This window comes from Archocentrus centrarchus, unplaced genomic scaffold (genome assembly GCF_007364275.1).
Source record: "Archocentrus centrarchus isolate MPI-CPG fArcCen1 unplaced genomic scaffold, fArcCen1 scaffold_37_ctg1, whole genome shotgun sequence".
NCBI classification, from domain to species: Eukaryota; Metazoa; Chordata; class Actinopteri; order Cichliformes; family Cichlidae; genus Archocentrus; species Archocentrus centrarchus.
The window spans coordinates 827,464-848,510 of record NW_022060264.1 but is presented as its reverse complement, the minus strand read 5'-3'; the positions used below and the strand labels follow the sequence as shown (position 1 = coordinate 848,510).

Genomic DNA, 21,047 nt, shown 5'->3' with positions numbered 1-21,047 from the left:
GGTGGTTACCAACAGAAAAGTAATCTGTTAGGATGATAAATTAGTTCTAGTTTACTTTCTTCTGCTAGCTCGTTTCTACACTAAGTGCAGCTCATAACTGATCTCAGAGCAGTGAAAGCAGAGCCAGCAGTGGCTTGTTTAGCACTCTAATCTGTCAAAAACCAGAGGTTTATCCACATCGATACTTTGAAAGGCACAGTGATTGATATTCAAAGTTTGGACATCAACATATTTTCCACCTAAGTCAGTCTCAGTGGTTCTGCCTAGACAGCAGCACCTCCAAACCAGATCCGCTGAAGTTATAGGCTCTATAATGGAGCAGCAAACTGGGTCCGCATCGGAGTCCACTTACACAGTGGATAATGATCACAAATTAAGACCAAACTGTGGTTAGCCAGGCCCCGCTCTCACTATGAAGATACTTGTGTGTTTGGTTGCACTAGCCAACCATTTAGCGTATGGGCTGCTGTCGACTGCTCCTCCTAAACTGTGTGCATCCAGCCACATGATTGATTCAGAACAGCACTGTTCTCATTGTCACTGACCTTTCGTGTTATCTGCCAAAACATGGATGAGTTCTGTCGACTCTATAATAATAATAATTTTTAACTTACAATTAGGGCTGGGACTTTAACGCGTTAATTTCGATTAATTAATTACGGGGAAATTAACGCGTTAAAAATTTTAACGCATTTTAATCGCACTTTGCACCGTGGAACGTTTCTCAGTGCACGAGTTCCCGGCATACAGATTATATCGACGCACAATGTCCAAATTAGGGGCCGAATCCTGCGAAGGACCCGGCCCACGTCTTTCGCAGCCCACGAACACCACAAAGGCCGGAAGTGAGCAGCTAGCCTTCATATCAGCTGCCGTCACCTCTGCGTAGCTCATGTCGCCTAGCAACCGTGAGTGCGAAGCACAGCTGTGTAAAAGCAGCTGGTTAAACGGAGAACGAACTTTTTCTCCTTTTTGTGGTTTAATTTTAAGTCTTTAATTCAAAATAAGCTGTTAAAACAAGCATAACACATTTCAACATCAAGGAATACAGCTGAGAGAATGATTAATTTCCAACTATATTAAGTGAGGTATTGGTGAGTATTGGGGTTAGGTTAATTGGCTACTCTAAATTGCCCATAGGTGTGAATGAGAGCATGAATGTGAGTGTGAAAGGTCGACTGTCCCTCTGTGTTGGCCCTGCAACAGGCTGGCGACCTGTTCAGGGTGTACCCTGCCTCTCGCCCTATGACAGCTGGGATAGGCTCCAGCCCCCCCGCGACCCTTAACAGGATGTGTGGAAGCGAATGGATGGATGGATGGATATATTAAGTGAGACATTAATGTTGAATAAAACTATCCAGTTATGATGCTTAACTTTAATTTCAGGAGTTTGCTTATTACAGGAGCACTTCCACCCTTCTTTGGTCTGTGTAGTACACTGGTGGGAAAATAAACAAAATTTTGAAGTTTAAGCTCATGTATATTGATTTATTCATCAACTAAACTTAAATTAATATTTCTCATGTCAAATATTGAAATGCGATTAATTTTGATTAATTAATTACAAAGCTTGTAATTAATTCGATTAATTTTTTTAATCGAGTCCCACCCCTACTTACAATATAAAGTACTTTGAGGCAACCATTGTTGTGATTTGGCACTATATAGATAAAATAGGACTGAACTGAATTAATTTGTCATGTTGCACCTTTTAACCTCATTATATGTCTCTTTACTTTATGACTAGGCTGCTGATGCTCCAAAAGTGTAAAGATTAACAATTAAAATTTTTATATTTTAGTTGGCTACACCACCAGTGATCTTGTGTTCATGTGGCAGTCTGACCCGGTTCAAATGGATGAGATTGCACTCCCTCAGTTTGACATCAAGCAAGAGGATATAAAATATGGAAACTGCACAAAGTACTACCAAGGAACAGGTTAGTAATCTGTAATTGTTATTATATTGTGTTTTACAGATTGTGCTTGAATTTCTTGTGAATATATTGAGTTTGGACTTCTGTTGAGGTTTTATCGTTACTCCAGAGTACTGGTGCTGATCTGGCTTGCCTGCAGTTCAGACTTTATTATTCTACTTTGAGATATAAACATCTTTAGCCACATATTCTACTCACTTTTTCAGTGGTGACCAGAAAATCTGGACTTCATAGATAATTGGAATTCGGAACACCATGGGTTTTCCTGGGGGAAATCTGGTCTTATTAAGACAGACGGCATATGTCCCACTTTAGATGGAGCAGTTCACATTTCTAGAAATCTGACCAAATGTATACCCCCCCCCCAGTAAAAAAAAAAAAAAAAACATAACTATCAAGAGTTGGGACCATGAAGCAGCATTGCAGCCTTACACAACTCTCTGGAGTTTCTCTTCTCCTGTCATCCCTGATAAAACTCCATCCCCATTAGAGACAGTGCCTGCTCCCAGACCACCAAAAAACAAACCAAAAATGAGCAAAAAATGGATGTAGTACAAAAACTCACAATGACAGAATAATATAATACCCTCAGCTGCACCTCAGAGTAAATCAATTAAATGTGGACTCTCTGTTCTAAGGCCCTGATAGTAAACAATATAATAATGGATCAGCATATTGATTTATTCTGCCTTACAGAGACTTGGTTACAGCAGGATGAATGTGTTAGTTTAAATGAATCAACACCTGCGAGTCATACTTGTTGTGGGGCAGCTGGTTGGCTGGAAATCTGCTTTTTGTTATTAACCTTTTCCTTATTTTGAAGGCTCAGGTGGATTTGCTGGGCTGGCTCCTTTCTCCTGCGGAGTTTCTCCATTTGAGCAGTCCTTCCCAGTTCAACAGTTCTCTGCCACTAACTGTCAGAATCCTCGAAGCACAGGCCGAGGAGGAGGAGCAGCAGCAATCTTCCACTTCATTAATCGCTCATAGTCCCAGAAAGAGTTTTAATTTATTTAAATTCTGACTCTGAACCTTGTCCAACCTAATTGGAAAATTCAAAAAACAGTTTTATTTGTTATTCTCTATTGTCCACCTGGCCTTTTCTCAGAATTTCTGTCTGATTTCTCAGACTATCATCTGATTTAGACCTCAGTTCAGATAAATTTATTATAGTGGGTGGTATTAGAATTCATATAGATGCTGAAAATGACAGCTTCGATACTGCATTTAATTTATTGTTAAACTCAATTGGCTTTTCTCAAAACATAAATGAATCCACTCACCACTTTAATCACACTCTCTTGTCCTGACATATGGCATAGAAACTGAAGACTTAACAGTAGTTTATTAAAATCTTCTTTTGTCTGATAATTTTGTCATGACATTTAAATTTACACTAATGGATTACACAGGAGTGGGGAATAAATTTCATTACAGGAGTTGTGTTTTTTAAAATGCTGTAACTAAATTTAAGGAAGTGATCACTCCACTGTTATCTTCTTCTTCAGTGCCATATTCTACCACAGTGCAGAGCAGCTACCTAAACACTACTCCCACAGAGGTCGATTATCTTGTTAGCAGTGTTGCATCCTCACTGCGTACGACTCTGGATACTGTGGCTCCTCTGAAGAAGAAAGTATCAGAGGTGCTTGACTACCAGAATAACTCTCAAAGGCATGTGTAGCAAATTTTGCTGCCACAGAGCCCAGCACATACACTGCACAGTGTTTACACTTCACCGTTCGTTCAGTTTCTCTATATATGCACAGACCTTTTGCACTGTCATACACAAGGTTTGCCTGCCAGCTTCAGCCAATGCCACTGTTACTGCTGCTGTCGCCTCCTTCCGCTACACACATCATTCCAGTATGTTACTGCACACACACATTGAGACACGATTAGATAATATCAGCCAGTTGTGCCAGTCAGGCCCCCCTGACGCCACCCCCCTGAACCCCCTGGACCACGACTCTCCTGCAGCTGAGCCATAAAACCATACCCTGTCACCACATCATGCCTTAAAGCAGATAACCTCTAAGCTGGAGAGGAAAAGACATCTTGGAAAAAGAGTTTGTTGCTCTATAGAAATACCCTCTGTTAAACGAGGACATCATACCATTCATCACTTATTGAAGAAAATAAGACCCCAGATTTCTTTTCAGCACTGTAGCCAGGGTGATGGAGACTCAGAGCTCTGTTGAGCCAAGTATTCCTCTAAGATTAACTGGTAATTAACAATTTTAATTATTACAGAAAAAATAATTCACAGTACATCTCACAGATGTGCTGTGTACAGCAACTTTCAAAACCATTGATATTTACTCTGATTGATCTTTCTGCATAAACGTGATAAATACTTCCTCCAAACCATCAACATGTTTATTAGAGCCCATTTCTTCTACACTTCATACCACAGGCTTTTAAGATGGCAATAATTAAACCATTACTTAAAAAGCCTTTACTTGACTGATCTCTATTAACTAATTAAAAACCAATCTCCAACCTTCCTTTTGTTTCAAAAATTCTTGAAAGACTAGTTAACTGAACATCTGCAGAGGAACGGTTTATTTGAAAAGTTTCAGTCAGGATTCAGAATTCCACACAGTACAGAAACATTATTAGTGAAGGTTACAAATGATCTTCTCATGGCCTCTGATAGTGGACTCATCTCTGTGCATGTCCTGCTAAACCTCCTTCAATGCACATATTTAACAAATATGTAAGACTGCCTTCTTGCATTTGCACAATAGCTCTAAAATTAGAAACATCCGGTCTCAAAGTGATGCTGAAAAATTCATGTATTCATTCATGTATTACTTCTAGGCTGGACTATTGTAATTCATTACTATCAGGTTGTCCCAAAAGCTCCCTGAAAAGCCTTCAGCTGATCCAAAATGCTGCAGCTAGAGTACTGACAGGGTCTATAAAGAGAGAGCAGATTTCTCCCATACTGGCTTCTCTTCATTGGCTCCCTGTTAAATCCAGAACTGAATTTAAAATTCTTCTTCTTACATCCAAGGCCTTGAATAATCAGGCTCTATCTTATCTCAAAAACCTGTAGTAACGTATCACCCCTAATTTCTTTCTGGATCAATAATGTACAGTGTATCACAAAAGTGAGTACACCCCTCACATATCTGCAGATATTTAGATATATCTTTTCATGGGACAACACTGACAAAATGACACTTTGACACAATAAAAAGTAGTCTGTGTGCAACTTATATAAAAGTGTAAATTTATTCTCCCCTCAAAATAACTCAATTTACAGCCATTAATGTCTAAACCAGCGGCAACAAAAGTGAGTACACCCCTAAGAGACTACACCTGTAAATGTCCAAATTGAGCACTGCTTGTCATTTCCCCTCCAAAATGTCATGTGACTCGTTAGTGCTACTAGGTCTCAGGTGTGCATAGGGAGCAGGTGTGTTCAATTTTGTAGTACAGCTCTCACACTCTCTCATACTGGTCACTGAAAGTTCCAACATGGCACCTCATGGCAAAGAACTCTGAGGATCTGAAAAGACGAACTGTTGCTCTACATGAAGACTGTTTTATAAGCTGCGCACAGACTACTTTTCATTGTGTCCAAGTGTCATTTTGTCAGTGTTGTCCCATGAAAAGATTTACTTAAATATATGCAGATATAGAGGGGTGTACTCACTTTTGTGATGCACTCAGAGCACATGATTACTTTGAATTCCTAGGATACTTAAGAGTAGAATGGGAGGCAGAGCCTTCAGCTTTCAGGCCCCTCTTCTGTGGAACCAGCTCCCAGTTTGGATTCAGGAGACAGACACCCTCTCTATTTTTAAGATTAGGCTTAAAACTTTCCTTTTTGAGCAAGCTTATAGTTAGGGCTGGATCAGGGGACCCTGAAACCTCCGTTAGTTATGCTGCAATTGGGCCAGGCTGCTTTTTTTCTTTTTCTTTTTTTTTTCTTTTTTTGAGGGGGGGCATGGTTAAGGGTTTCTTCTTCATTCACCTCTTTTCACTCTGTGTTTATACACTACTCTGCATTGAATCATTGGCAATGATTAAACCATGTGTGTGTCTTTGTCCTTGCCTCCCTCTGCTCTATTCCCTCTCCCCTCATCCCCAACTTGTCATGGCAGATGGCCCCCCCTCCCTGAGCCTGGTTTTGTTGGAGGCTTCTTCCTGTTAAAAGGGAGTTTTTCCTTCTCATTGTCGCTAAGTGCTTGCTCTGATTGCTGGATTTTTTTCCTCTAATATTTTAAGGTCTTTACCTCACAGTATAGAGCACCTTGAGGTGACAGTTGTTTTGATTTGGTGCTATTTAAATAAAATTGAAGACAAACTTTAGACGCAATATTTTGCCATTATGAAATACAGTGAGATGAGAAGGTAATCTGTCAGAAAATAAATGCAGAAAACACTGAATATGCACAACTGTTTATCTTTTGTGCTATGAGATTTAAGATCTTGTTTCTATGTGTTTGAGTCTTCTATATTTAATCATTCTCTGTTTCCAGGATACTACACCTGTGTTGAGGTAATTTTTACATTGCGGAGGCAGGTTGGTTTCTACATGATGGGAGTTTATGCTCCAACACTGTTGATTGTCGTTTTGTCCTGGTTGTCATTCTGGATCAACCCTGATGCCTCAGCTGCAAGGGTGCCACTTGGTGAGTACTACAAATACACATCTTACATGCTGTGTTTGAAACATTTTACAGTCATAAACTTTATCCAAATGTTTGCATTGCGTTTTATGTCTATCAGTATTTACAGGCACTGACTACCTTATACAGAGCAGAATTTTGTCAGTGTTTTGTCCAAGACTGCTATCCCTGTCCTTTCTTGGTTGTATTTCAATACAGGCACTGGCACTGGTCCATTGTCAATGCACAATCAATGTAACAGAGCAATTGTTAATTTTGATAAATTATATTCCATTTGTACTCTTCCTTTCAAAATCTCAGGTTTGATAAAAGTTTGTTGATAACAGCTGCTGCAATCAATGCTAAGTAGACCCCTCTTATAACAGGTTTCCAAAGCAAATCAACAATAAAAAATACAAATTTTATACAAAGTAGAGATACAATTCACAAAATGTTCTCTTTCCCCCCCTTACAAAGCACAGCACTTGTTTCTGAGTTGTCTGTATGCTTACAAAGCTTATTGATATTTTAAGGCAAGAAGAAATCCCATATTTCTATTGAACAGGTGACAAGTTAAATAGTAAATGGACTGGTTCTTATAGCATTTTCTACTCTTCTTGAACACTCCTTCTTTTGTACTTTATACAACATGTCTTCATTCACCCATACTCATACAAGCATGTTTTTTCTACATCTAAGTGCTTTTGATCTAACATTCACACACACAATCACACTCCAATGAAGGCGCAACTCAGGGTTAAGTATCTCACTCAAGGATACTTTGACATGAAGTCTGAAGCAGCCAGGGATCAAACTACCAAGCTTCCAATTAATAGATGACCTGCTCTACCTCTTCAGCCACAGCCACCTCTCACAGTGGTCAAGGGCATGCTCTTGCTCTAATGTTAACATCTGGCTCATCTTGCACTCTAACTTGTTCTGAATTGTAGCAAATGAGCATTATATGGTTTGGACTATGTTAATATGATCAACAGTGAATTGGGTAATGACTAAAAACACATTAAAAACACATTAATGCTTTGCAGTGAGTTTCGTAAAGCTTGCCATCCAAAGTTTAGAACAGAGAGAAGTGGTGTGGCATCTTTGTGTCATTTATATTTTTATTTGATGTGGCTACATCTGTCACTGGAAAAGATGAACTCCTGCCTGTCTGATTGGTTATTTCTCAGTGCAGACTAACATAGTTTGTGTCTTACTTTTTATCTTCAGAAAGCTACTGTAAAGTGAGAGCTACCAAACCCAGTCACATGTCATGATCATATGTATGGATGGCATGCAATTCAAACAAGTAGAATCATGAGGCAAATTTGACTGTGTTGGCCTTTATAAAACTGTAAGTTACTTTTATTAATGAAACATGAGATCAACAAGTTAAATTGTCATCCCTGTTAAATAACAAGGTGCATGTCTAGAAGAAGCTTTAACCAGGCCATCCTTAGAGCAACATCTTCCTGATGTTCAATATGTTTTAAGTCCTGATGATACTACTATTATTATTAGATGCATATATATACATACATACATACATACATACATACATACATACATACATACATACATATATATATATATATATATATATATATATATATATATATATATATATATATATATATATATATATATATATATATATATATATATATATATATATATATATATATATATATATGGGGTGGCTGTAGCTCAGTAGGTAGAGCAGGTCACCTACTGATTGGAAGGTCAGGGGTTTGATTCCTGGCTACTCCAGGCTACATGCCAATGTATCCTTGGGCAAGATACTTAACCCCAAGTTGCTCTCCGACCGTTCCGTCGGAGTGTGAATGTGTGTGGATGTTATATAATTAAAAAGCACTTAGCTTAGTTAATATGGAAGTGCTTGTATGAATGGGTGTGCATGGGTAAATGTAAAAAACATGTTGTATAAGCGCTTTGAGTGCTCTGACTAAGTAGAAAAGCGCTATATAAGAACTAGGCCATTTACCATTTGCCATTTACCATATATATATATATATATATATATATATATATATATATATATTCAGGTGTATTGTGATCATCACTACTTTCATTTATCTCCTCTTTTAATTTCTCTAAGCAGACTTAAAATATCACAAATTTTACTTATCCAGAAATAATTATTACATTGTAAAATTAACATATTAATATCTGTTGTTTTCTAGGTATTTTATCAGTACTTTCTCTATCCAGTGAGAGTATGTCCTTGGCTTCAGAGCTACCAAAGGTTTCCTATGTAAAGGCTATTGATATCTGGCTCATTGCCTGTCTGCTCTTTGGGTTTTCATCCCTGGTGGAGTACGCTGTGGTCCAGGTCAGTTCTTGTACACTTTCACATTGTGCTGTGTACACGTCTTGCAATACATACTGTAAAAGATCTATATACACATAACTGTGTTGGAAATCCTACTTGGGCAGACAGCCTTGGGACAAGGCGGCAACAGTGATTGCATGCCGGCAATTCAGCAAAATAATATTGCAGTATGCAAGGATATACAAATATACAGATCTTATATACAAGTCTAACAGATGGTTTCTGAAATGAATTGCAGAGTTAGGACCCAATGTAGACACATGGAGTAACAATCTAAACCAAAAGCAACCCTTTATTTTGGCTGCTGAAAAGTTCATGAAGTCCATCAGAAACCTAAACAGAATCCAAAACTGTCTGGAAACACAGACGTTAACAGATGAAGCGACAAAGGACAAAGGAAGAGCAGGGCTTAAATACACACCACTTCATTAGGAGAAGTGGACACAGGAGGGTTAGGCTTTTGTGACTTTACCTCTGCAGCGGTAGAGTTTGTGTACAGGCTGTGGTCAGCTTAGCTGTGCTGCTGTTCTTTGTGTATTTAACCAGCTGAATTCACCAAGATATAACCAGATGTTAACGATATATCATGTCTGATTTCCCACCCCTGAACACTATAAAGTTGGTATGATTTCCTACATCTGTATCCCATCTCATTGTAACCACCAAATCATAAATAAACACATTAAAATACATTTCTCACTCTAGTTGTGAAATCACTGTAGGTCCAAAATATCTAAAAATTGAAATTAAGAAATTACTGTAGAAATAATAATTGCAAAGCATTTAAAATGAGTAACTGATAAAGTAAACATACAAATATCAATATAACCAATTAAATACATTATGTATTAAGATGAATCAAAACGCAAATTAAAACATACAAAAATGGGTAGGTACTTATCTACTTAACCAAAGCTAGATTTTGTAAATATGTATGAAATGTAACCATGTTTAATTTGTTCACAATCAAAACAAGACTTCAGAAGAAACCAAAGCACCTACAGGCTCATTTAGCAGGAAGTAAAAACAGGCACATTCTCATGAAAACCATTTTTAAATCAGTACCTGATTTTTATGATTACGCATTTATTCCTCTATAGCCAGCTCACCAGGTTAAATGTAACTCTTTCTACAGCGAGTTAAATTTGTCTAAAGATTTGAGGAAGAAAAATTACAAAGACTTTCAGTCAGAATAAAAAAACAATGACATACTTTTATCTTCATTTTCAGTTTTCAAATGTCTTATTCAGATAAATATCAATAATGGGTCAGGATTCATGGCCACGCTGAGTAAAAGTGATTTACAATCAGACATGCATTGGTAGCAGTTTACATACATTATTTAGTGCTTACTGATTACTTGATGAAACATTAGACTGGCTTCATCATTAGACCATAAAATCATCTGTGCATAGCTTCATCTCCATCTTTGTCTGGCTGACCATCTGTAGAGCCTAACAGTCTGTGCCGGCTCAAACCCTCTTTTGGCATCAAAAAGCAACTAATATTAAAGAGGCTCACTGCCAGTTTTGTGACTGAAAGGCTCGGACATGGGTAATTTTGTCACTGGCCTTATTGTATATGCATTTGTAGGTATTTCCCTTAAAGAATGCAATATTGTGGGAGGGGAAAAGTAAATGCATCCTACAAAGGTTATTAAGGTTTGCATCACACAGTTTCTCATAAACTGTGCTGAATATAACACAGAAAGAAAGCGTGTCTTATTTTGTGCCTGATGTCGTGACAGTTGCCAGTAAAAGTGTTCATTTATTTGGAATGAGAGAGTTATCAGAACAAGCACATACAAACTGGTAGTGCAGTGTCAAAGCTTTGTGTCTTCACCGAGTCCTCGCCCTGCATGCTTGGAGAAAAGCCCCACATATTTCTGCTTCTCAATAATACAGATATTTTTAATTAAATGGGGCAGAAAATTTAATTGACCTGAACAAAACTCAAAGTTTAGCATCAGAAGGACGAGGAGACTCTTAATATAAAACACATATATGGATGCATTGTGGGGGTTTTGTTTGTTTGCTATTTTTTAAAGGCAACCAAGTTATTTTATGGATTTGAATGGATTTACAGTGCTTTTGTTTAGTTTTTTAAAACTTCTCTCTGGTGTCAGATTTGTTATAAACCACAATGAAATGCAGTTAATGAAATTTCAAAATGCAGCGGCTAATGAGACTCACACAAACTTTTGTTAGTTTGTTAGATTTTATGTCTGAATGTTGCAATATGTCCAACTCTGATTCCAAAGAAAGTTAGAGTGCTGTGTGAAATGTAAATAACATAATGCAATGTTTGCAAAACTCATAAACTCACATTTTATTCACAATAAAATATATCAAATGTTTAAACTGAAACATTTGTCACTTTCATATTAAATATTAGCTCAGTTTGAATTTGATGTATCAAAAAACTTTGGATGGAGTCAACAAAATGCTGAAAAAAGTTGTCCTGAAAAGAAACAGCTGCAGGAACATTTAGCAAATAGTTAGGTTAACTTACACCAGGTCAGTAACATGACTGGAACTTCTTAGAGAGTTTCTCAGAATATAAAATGGACAGAGGGTCACAAATCTGCTAAAAATCTGCACCTACAAATTGTGGAACAATTTCAGAATAATGTTTGTCAACATAAAACTGTGAAGATCACCATCTGCAGTATATAATATCAAAAGATTAGGAGAACTTGGAGAAATCTGTGTGCAAGGGACAAGACTGATCAGGATGCCTGCCCTCAGGCAGCACTGCATTAAAAACAGGTGTGACTCTGTCATGGAAATCACTGCCACACTTCCAGCCACGTGTGAACATGATCCAGAAACATCAGCATCTTTTGGTGCCAAAGCTTATTTAAAGTGGACTGAGGTAAAGTGGAAAACTGCTTTTTCTTTTTGGAAATCGTTGATGACACATCCTCTGGACTAAAGAGGAGAGGCTATCATGGTTATCAGGACTCAGTTCAAAAACATGTCTCTCTGGTGGGGTGGGGTGGGGTGGGGTTGCATTAGTGCCTACGAAATTGGGAGCTTGTACAGTAAAAGTCAGTGTACTCTTAGTGCTGTTCCAAAATCCGGATAAATATTGAGGGTTGCATCAGGAAGGGCCTCCAGCATAAAGTCTAATCTTTCTGTGAGTGTCCTGCTCCACTTCTCCCTCACTCATGAGCAAGATACTGGAATGACTCCCTCGTTGCTGAAAGGTATATACAGGTTTTCAACCAACATTTGCTCCCTTCCAGATAGCCCTTTTTCAGGGAACACCTTGCATATTTCAGCAAGACAATGCTAACCACCAAGAGTCTGTGTGCTGAACCAACCTGCCTGCAGTCCAGCGCTTTCACCAAATGAAAAGTTTTGGTGCATCATGAAATAAAAACTGGACAAAGACGACCCGGACTGCTGAGCAGCTAAAATCCTCTATTGGATAAGAAAGGGACAACATTACTCCACCCAAATTCCAGCAAATGGTCTCCTCAGTTCCCAGATGTTTATGGACAAGAAAAGAAGCGAGGATGCTATGTGATGCTGAACGAGGCCCTCTCCCAGCTTTTTTCGAGATGTGTTCCTGCCATTAAATTCAAACTGAGCAAATATTTTTCTTAAAATGGTGCATTTTCCCAGTTTATGCATTTGATATGTTTTTTATGTTCTAGAGAGAGACAGCCATAAACATGATCAATAAACATGATGTATCAGTCTGAATGTGAGTATTATATTAGAGTTAAGTTGCCGAAGGATCATAAGAAATATATAAAGAATCTTTCAGCTACAAGGATTAATTCCTTCCCCTCTCGTCTCTTTCTTTGTCTCTGTTTCTCTTCTCTGTGCCTCACTTTCCCTCTTGTTGCACAGGTGATATTGAACAGTCCTAAACTGATTGAGGAGGAGAAGGCTAAAATGGCCACAAAAGAAAAAGCTTTGAAAGAGAAAGACGGAAAGAAGCCTTCAAATAAAACCAACAACACCATCAATGGCACCGGTGGAACACCAATGCACGTCAACACTCTGCAGGTGATCACAACTTGGGTAATGGACTCGAAATATCTGTAGACATACTGTATTTTTCTCTTTTACATTAACACAACATCCATCCTTAAACAGAAGCTCAACAACAATCAGACCACTAATTGTGAGTCTGAGTATAAGTTCTCACTTAAATTGTTTGCAGTATATAAATGGAATAGCAGGCCCTGCAAGCTCACCTGGAGACTCATGCATAAAACAGTGTGTGAAATATGTAATAAAAGTCTGTATGTGCACAAAAGCCAAAAAAGATCCAGCAAATCTTTAGATTTATAAAACCATTTATAAGCACGCCCAGAATACCCATCAGAAATCACAGGATAACTGAAAATGTCCAACCTTATATCACACGCTAATGAGAATACGGTCTGTGTAAACTGAGTTAGTGGCTTGATTTCCAGACTGCAAATCTACTTACAACATTGCGGCTTCAGTTTAACACTTCACCCATGTGCATTGTGTTCCCATGCACGAATCAGATCTTCTGTAAAGGTGCACAAATTCTCCCCTAAAGTTTGTTTGAAAAAATCCCAACTTTTTCCTGGGAAGTGGCATGTGCCTGTTTCAGGCCTGGTTTTCTGTGTGCCGTGTTCATACAGGAGACCCCTGAACTTACAGGTTTTCATACATGACCTGTTTACAGTGGCAGGAGAATCTGCCGATGAACGCTGTCTGAAGTTGAGTTTTGTCACTTGTTGCAAATACATGACAGGACATTCTCAGCATTCTCACTCCTGGACATGTTCTACTGTGTTCAGCTGTATTTAATAAGAGGTGCTCTACTTTCCCATTGGCTCATTTAGATATTACACTCACTCTGTACATTGGAACTGATCAATAACTGTCCGAGCCAACTGACTGGATGCATTCTCACACACAAACATCTAGAAACATTCAAACATGTGTGTACATGTGTGAAAATGGCTTAAAGGAGGACTAGTTCATGTAGTCCCCACAGCAATATCCTTTAAAAAAAAAGTTAATGGTATTCAGTCAGCCTCTGTCTTTTACCAGGTGGTTGAAACGCGCTGTAAGAAAGTTTGCACTTCAAAGTCTGACCTTCGCTCCAGTGACTTCAGCATCGTGGGATCTTTACCTCGAGACTTTGAACTTTCCAACTTTGACTGTTATGGTAAACCAGTAGAAGTTACAGGGGCCCTCAAGTCCCAAAACAAAGCCAACAAGAAACCACCACCACCCAAACCTGTCATACCAGCAGCTGCCAAGCGCATTGATCTATATGCAAGAGCCCTATTTCCCTTCTCCTTCCTCTTCTTCAATGTCGTCTACTGGTCAATCTATCTGTGAGAGGGAGAAGAATCAAAGAATTTGTATCCTAGGTACAGACTGGACAACCCTGACACTGAAACTACACTTTTCATTGGTAAATGATATATGAAAGTCAAATACAGGTCATTCCATATAAAAATCTGTCAAGTTAAAGAAAAGTTCCCGCCTTACCCTCTCAGAATCAACTTTTTTTGTACAATATTTTTAGCATTCTCAGTGAAGCTATAAAAAATATCACTTTCATCCTATGAATATTTTCCAAGTTATAGGCAATCGAAGTACATAAGGCTGCTTCAAACTTTGTTCAGTTTTGGACCATCTCACCATATGACATCCACTCTGGTTAAACTAAGTTATAGCACGAAAGATCTCCTTTTCACCTACATTTACTACTTTGATGTTCTAAATGTGATTTATTCTTAGTCAGTCATGTCTAATACAGGCATCCTTATCAGCTGCCAGACGTTCAATCTGAGATTGTTTCCTCAACCAATAAAGCCATGATACAGCCGCAACATTGGACAAAGGTGCAAAATGACCTTTGACCTTTTGCTGATATCATGAGCAACCTTTCCAGTCTTGATAATCATAAAGTCATGAAAGCAGGATTTTTCCACCTGTTTATCATGAGCATGTGTGATGCTTAGATGTTGCATAAATTCACTCTAGATGGGAATAAAAGCTGAAGAGTCAACAGCCACAAACAATGTGACAAAAACGTGGATCTGGATTCCTGTTCATTTCTGGTGCTTTTACGAAGGATATGCACCACACGACAACCTAGTGTAGAAATCTGCCATGGAAAAGGCATATGTGATGGAACTAGAAATGCCTGCAGCCAGAGCCTGTTTGCAACAACCCAACAGTAAGCACATCCTAACCCCATGGCATCGCTTTGAACAGTCTAACCCATACATCTCAGCAATCAGTCATGTTTCAGCCAGCAATGTTACCAACAGGCCAAAGTTGGTGCAACATTTGAATCCAGCAAGATACTGCAAGGAAGCCGTAACTGTCACTGTGCAGAGTGGATATATTATTGCCAAAAGGTCCTACACAATCATTTTCTTGGCATCAAGGTTACACATCATCACCATTGTTCCCATCACGATGAAGACAGGCCAACAGCACAAGGTGACAGAACAAATCTTAAAAATATCACAGTAGAATTTTTGAGAGTGGATTATTTGAGTTTGTGACACTTGGAGTAATGTGTTAACCTGATTTTACAGAGTTTAAAAGAGCTCAAATGTGGTTTTCAGTGGCTTCTCTTTCCCCTTCTACTTATGAAATTTTAAGGGCTCAAAAATACTGAAAGAAAAAATAAGATGTACTTCTAGTGCCCATAACTTGGAAAATATTCCAAGTACTTTGTATGGCTTCTTTAAATATGTTCAAGCTCTTGTACAAAAAAATATCAGTTGATTCTTAAGGGGTCCAGGTGGGCCACACTAACTGACATTTTCATGGAACTGAACTCTGTGCTGGTAAAATCCTGTTTCTATGTTTGCAATGCTTCAAACATTACTGTGGTTTCTGGGAATAACTGCAAATTCTCACAACTACAAAACTTGACGTCCTTTTGCTTGAGTCCCCTTAAAGCCCGTACGTTCCGTAGGCACTGCATGTGTGTCTTTGCCAAATACAGGACATTGTGCTAGTTATAAACTACCGTATTTTCCGGACTATAGAGCGCACCATACTATAAGCCGCACCTACAAATTTTTTGGAAAAAACTGGAAACGTACATATATAAGCCGCACCGGGCTATAAGCCGCTGGTATCTCCGCCGCTCTCGGTTTTCCACAATTACTCGGCACTCAGCAGAGGGGGACAGACAACCCCAAATTTGAGTTATAACAAGTCAATTCACCATTGATTCGTTCACGCCAAGCTTACGTGCAGCGGCTCTATTTCCCTCCTGTAGTGCCAGGTCGATAGCCCTCAACTTAAAAGCGGCATCATAGGAAGTTCTTTTTGTGGTTTCCATGATGAGGGAGTTTGAAAAAAATCTCTTTTGTGCCTGCTGCTAGCACTTGTTGGCGCTTTCTTCTTTGATTTCCAACTTTGACGTCCCATGATTCATATCCTGCTAAAGAGCCCCCTGGTGGTTAAAGAAAAATCCACAGAAACGCCGCACCGGGCTATAAGCCGCATGGTTCAAAACGTGGGAAAAAAGTAGCGGCTTATAGTCCGAAAAATACGGTAGATTCTGCGGTTAAAAGTATAACTGTTTGCTGTGCATTAGAAATAAATGCTTTTTACTAAGGGTAATATTACTGGTCACACTTCATGTTAAGATGGTCAACACAGCAAAATCAATTCCATGACAAACAGAATATTTTCTTCGATAATTCCTCTGTTTTGTTTCAAGATTCTTAGTTTCACAGCAGAATTTGACTGGAATTATGTTTATTACAATCCTTTTCATTTTGTGCCGTAATGAAAACAACATTTTAATGTTTTTTTGTTTTGTTTTTTTAATGGCGGGTTTTGATCTTAAGTGAAAATGAAAGGCAAAAATAAAAGTTATAATAGTTTCACAGCCAGTTCTTCGTTCATCAGCTGAACATGACCAGGCTGGGAGGAGGATCAGGCACTGGAAGAATTTAGCTTTCTTGCTAAGACTGAATCTAAACTAGCTGTCCAGGTATGCTGACCTCGGACTCAGAGGCCTCATGTTTATAATTATCTTCCTATCACAAAACAAGGAGCGATTGCTGCTGCTGCTGAATGTCTTCCTGTTTTATTGTTCTCTTTAAGTAATTCTGATTTGAATAGAGAAGCATTGTGCTTTCAAGCAGTGGGTATTTAAAGCTGATGCAATTCAAAATGCAACTGCAAAAGGGTTTTTCTGGTCATGGTAAGATATCTGGATACAGATCACAAAAAGGTGCTAGACTAGTACTTGTAAAGTAGACTGGTATTCAGCGCTAGTAAAGCCAAAAGTTTTTTTATGGTGTTTGACATTTGGTCTGTAGGAGACGCTACAGAGATGAGACATATGGACTGAAACCTTGGAGCCCAAATACAACAAACCTATGAAAACGGGGGGGGGGGGGGGGGACATTATTTGGGACATTCTTTCCGTTTTGCATAATTTTCCATTTTCAGTTGCATTTTTTTTAATGAAACAAACAAAACTACTTGGTTAGTTTAAAAAAAAAATCATGGTTAAAACAAATAAAATGATCACTTCTTCTGAAGCCTGTCTATCAGAAAACCTTGAAAACTTGTACCATGAGCTTCTCATGCACAGCCTCGTGCATCAATACGTCCTAACATGAAGTGTAACCAGCTCAGTCAGTAACATTCCAGTGTACAGATATAATCAGACATAAGGAAGAAACCTGTAATGCTGGCGATGGCTCTTGCACTGACACGTGCGTGTATAGTGGACTGATAGCGGATTGGTGGCTAAACACTGATATATCTTTTAGCTGGAATGTTCGAGCTAACTGCTAGAGCAATTCTGATCTTAGATTGCACAGTTTTAAGCACCAGCTAAGCTTGACTGCTAGTTGCTAAACTGTTTGCTATGCCCTTTCTTGAAATATATTGTGATATATATTTCAGAACCACTGGCTTCCCAGCACTGCAAAGAACTTGAATTCTTTTCAGGAAAGTTAAATAAAAGTTTCTTTTCTCCAGAAAGAGATGTGGTGTGTTTCTCCTTTTGTTTGTTTGTTTTTATATTTATGTAAACAATAGTGATGAAATACACACACAACTCACAGAAACTCACATTCTCAAAGAAAAAACCCACAAGGGGAACAATGGCAACAATTTCAAACACCGCAAAACAAGAACTTTACAACAACAGATACACACACCAAACAGGTCCTCGAACCTTTCCATCATCGTTTGAGATGATGTCAAATCTTATCCTAGAAATACTGAAGGACAACTTCAGTATTTCTAGAATAAGATTTGACATCATCTCTCTCGTCCTCTCAGTTTTTGGCATTAGCAAAATGAGGTTGAGAAATAGTTGTTTTGTTTTTATTACAAACCCAATTCCAAAACCTTGAGACGCTGTGTAAAATTGAAATAAGAGAATGCAATGGTTCTATGCAATGCAACTCCTAGTTCTGGTCCCAAACCCAGATAAATAGTGAGGGTTGCATCAGGAAGGGCCTCCGGCATAAAATCTAATCCTTCTGTCCGTGTCCTGCTCCACGCTTCCCTCACTCATGAGCAATGATACTTAAATGCTTAAATTAATCTGTAAGCGTGCACAAAAGTTGAATGTTCATTGGAACAGGCTGTGAAATATGAAATATATGGGTGAGATGAACAATATTCCCACAGTTACAATCAAAGACTGTCCTGATTTGGACATTCAAGAAACAATTTGACTGGCAAGTTTAGCAACTTTTATTTCACGGCATATCCTTTAGGAGGACGGGGAGGCCACCCCCTTGCATTGTTTACTGTTGTTAAAGCAAATATCTGCAGTAAAAATTCTGGAGTACTTTTATTATTCCAGATTTTTCCAACATTATGATAGATTTATATTCCCCTATTAGATTCTACAACAGTCTAAGAATAGCTTTTCAAAACTCACTAATTCGCTTTAACAGTGGATTGATAAAAAAAATACAAAATGACTAATCTTCTAAAAGTCACATTAGTTCCTCCAGTGTTTAACAAAGGATGTTAAATACTAAAGTGCACTGATGTCGAACAGTTTTAGAGAGTTTAGGGGCCAGAAAAGACTTGGCCTAACCAAACATATTAAACCTGTGTGACTTTATTAAGGAGAGGCTGTGGCTTAGGAGGTAGAGCAGGTCATCTGCTAATCAGAAGGTTGGTGGTTTGATTCTTGGCTGCTCCAGTATGCATGCCAAAGTATCCTTGGCAAGAGACCGAACCCCAAGTTAGATAGAACACATTTAGATGTTGAAAAAGGGCTTGTATGAATATTTGTGTGAATGAGGCATGTTGTATAAAGCACTCTGAGTGCTCAAGTAGAAAAGTGTTGTATAAGAACCATTTCCCATTATTGAGTTCTGTGATGATTTGCCTGAATTGCTTTGAGGCTGACTGAAAGTCTTGTTCCTCCCACACCTGAGTTTTTGTTTCTTCTCCTAATCACACCCCTTTTCTCCAGGTACTGAGAGAAAACCCACAGAGAGAACATGCAAACTCCACATAGAAAGGCCCAGGCCAAGGTGAATTTGAACCCAAACTTTCTTACTGTAAGGCAACAGTGCTAACCACTGCTCCACTCTGTTGCCTGCTGAGAAACTAGTTCATACATTTATTACTTCTAGGCTGGACTACTATAATTTATTATTATCAGTCTGTTCTCAAAGCTCCCTGGAAAGCCTTCAGCTGATCCAGAGTACTAACAGGGACTAGAAAGAGAGAAAATATTTCTCTCATATTCTCTTCCCTTCTCCTCACATACAAGGTCTTGAATATTCAGGCTTTATCTTATCTTATCTTCTGAATTCAGGAGACACACACCCTCTCTATTTTAAGATTAGGCTTAAAATTTTCCTTTTTGATCAAGCTTGGACACACTTACCCTTCAATGTTTGGGTGAAAAGCTGATAGTAAACAGCATTTCAAATAACCAGTGGTTATAATACAGATATATGAGCATCTCTGGACGAGCAACTTGTTAAACCTTGAAGCAGATGGGCTACAGCAGCAGAGGACTATCAGCTAAGAACAGGAAACTGAGGCAACAATTTACTTGGACCCACCAAAACTGGACAGGAGACTGAGAAAACGTTTGCTGCTGTGACATTCAGACGGTAGGTTCAGAATCTGGTGTAAACAACATGAATGCATGGATCCATCCTGCCTTATATCAGCAATTCATGCTGCTGTGGATGGTGTGGGAGATATTTTCTTGGCACACTTTGGGCCCCTTATTACTGACTGAGCATCATTTAGACAACACATTTTATGATTTCCAGCAGGAAACAGGAAATCCACCACAAACCTCAAATCATCTTAAACTGTTTTTTTGAATATGACAGTGAGTTCACAGTACTCAAATGGCCTCCACAGTCCGCAGATCTAAATGCAAAAGAGCACCTTTAGGATGTGGTAGAACGGGAGAGTCACAGCATGGGTCTGCAGCTATCAGCGATCAGAGACTAAATAACTGTGGGCAACAGGAACTGGGAAAAACCTGAGATAGACTTTTCCTAGACCTGGTAGTAAATATATATATATATATATATATATATATATATATATATAAAATGATTATTATGACATGTTTGCAAGAAAATTGCATATAAATCACATGATCTAGATAGAGAGGATATAAAACAATGACAGACAGACAGATAGATAGATAGACAGATAGATAGATAGAGGGAGGGGTGGCTATAGCTCAGTAGGTAGAGCAGGTCACCTACTGATCGGAAGTACTTAAAATACTTAACCCCAAGTTGCTCTCCGACCGTCCCGTCGGAGTATGAATGCGTGTGAATATTAGCCAATTAAAAGCACTTAGCTTAGTAAACATGGAAGTGCTTGTATGAATGGGAGTGCATGGGTGAATGTAAACATGTTGTATAAGCGCTTTGAGTGCTCATACTGAGTAGAAAAGCGCTATATAAGAACTAGTCCATTTACCATAGATAGATAGCATAGAATGCGTTTATTGTTATTATACAGAATGTACAATGAGGCCACTCCTGTTCAGTGCAATGCTGGAGAATAAACTGACAGTTATTCAGTAATGCAGAACATAGAGTAAAATAGAATAATAAACATTTAAAGGCACATACCATATTTGTGATAATAAAAAAGGATATAGAAAAGCTAAATAAGACATGTTATTGTGTCAGGAG

General features: G+C 38.5%; 1 protein-coding gene across 1 annotated transcript in view; it reads left to right on the top strand.

Moving 5' to 3' along the window:
- The window catches only part of LOC115776762 (glycine receptor subunit beta-like), a 50,509-nt gene extending 34,537 nt beyond the window's left edge, over positions 1–15,972 (top strand). Inside the window, exons 7-11 of the mRNA XM_030724528.1 lie at positions 1,802–1,939; positions 6,427–6,579; positions 8,760–8,908; positions 12,769–12,927; positions 13,954–15,972. Of these exons, the coding sequence (XP_030580388.1) occupies positions 1,802–1,939; positions 6,427–6,579; positions 8,760–8,908; positions 12,769–12,927; positions 13,954–14,247 (893 nt within the window). The 3' untranslated portion in view covers positions 14,248–15,972. The remainder of the gene's footprint in view (positions 1–1,801; positions 1,940–6,426; positions 6,580–8,759; positions 8,909–12,768; positions 12,928–13,953) is intronic.
- The last annotated feature ends 5,075 nt before the right edge of the window (positions 15,973–21,047 follow it).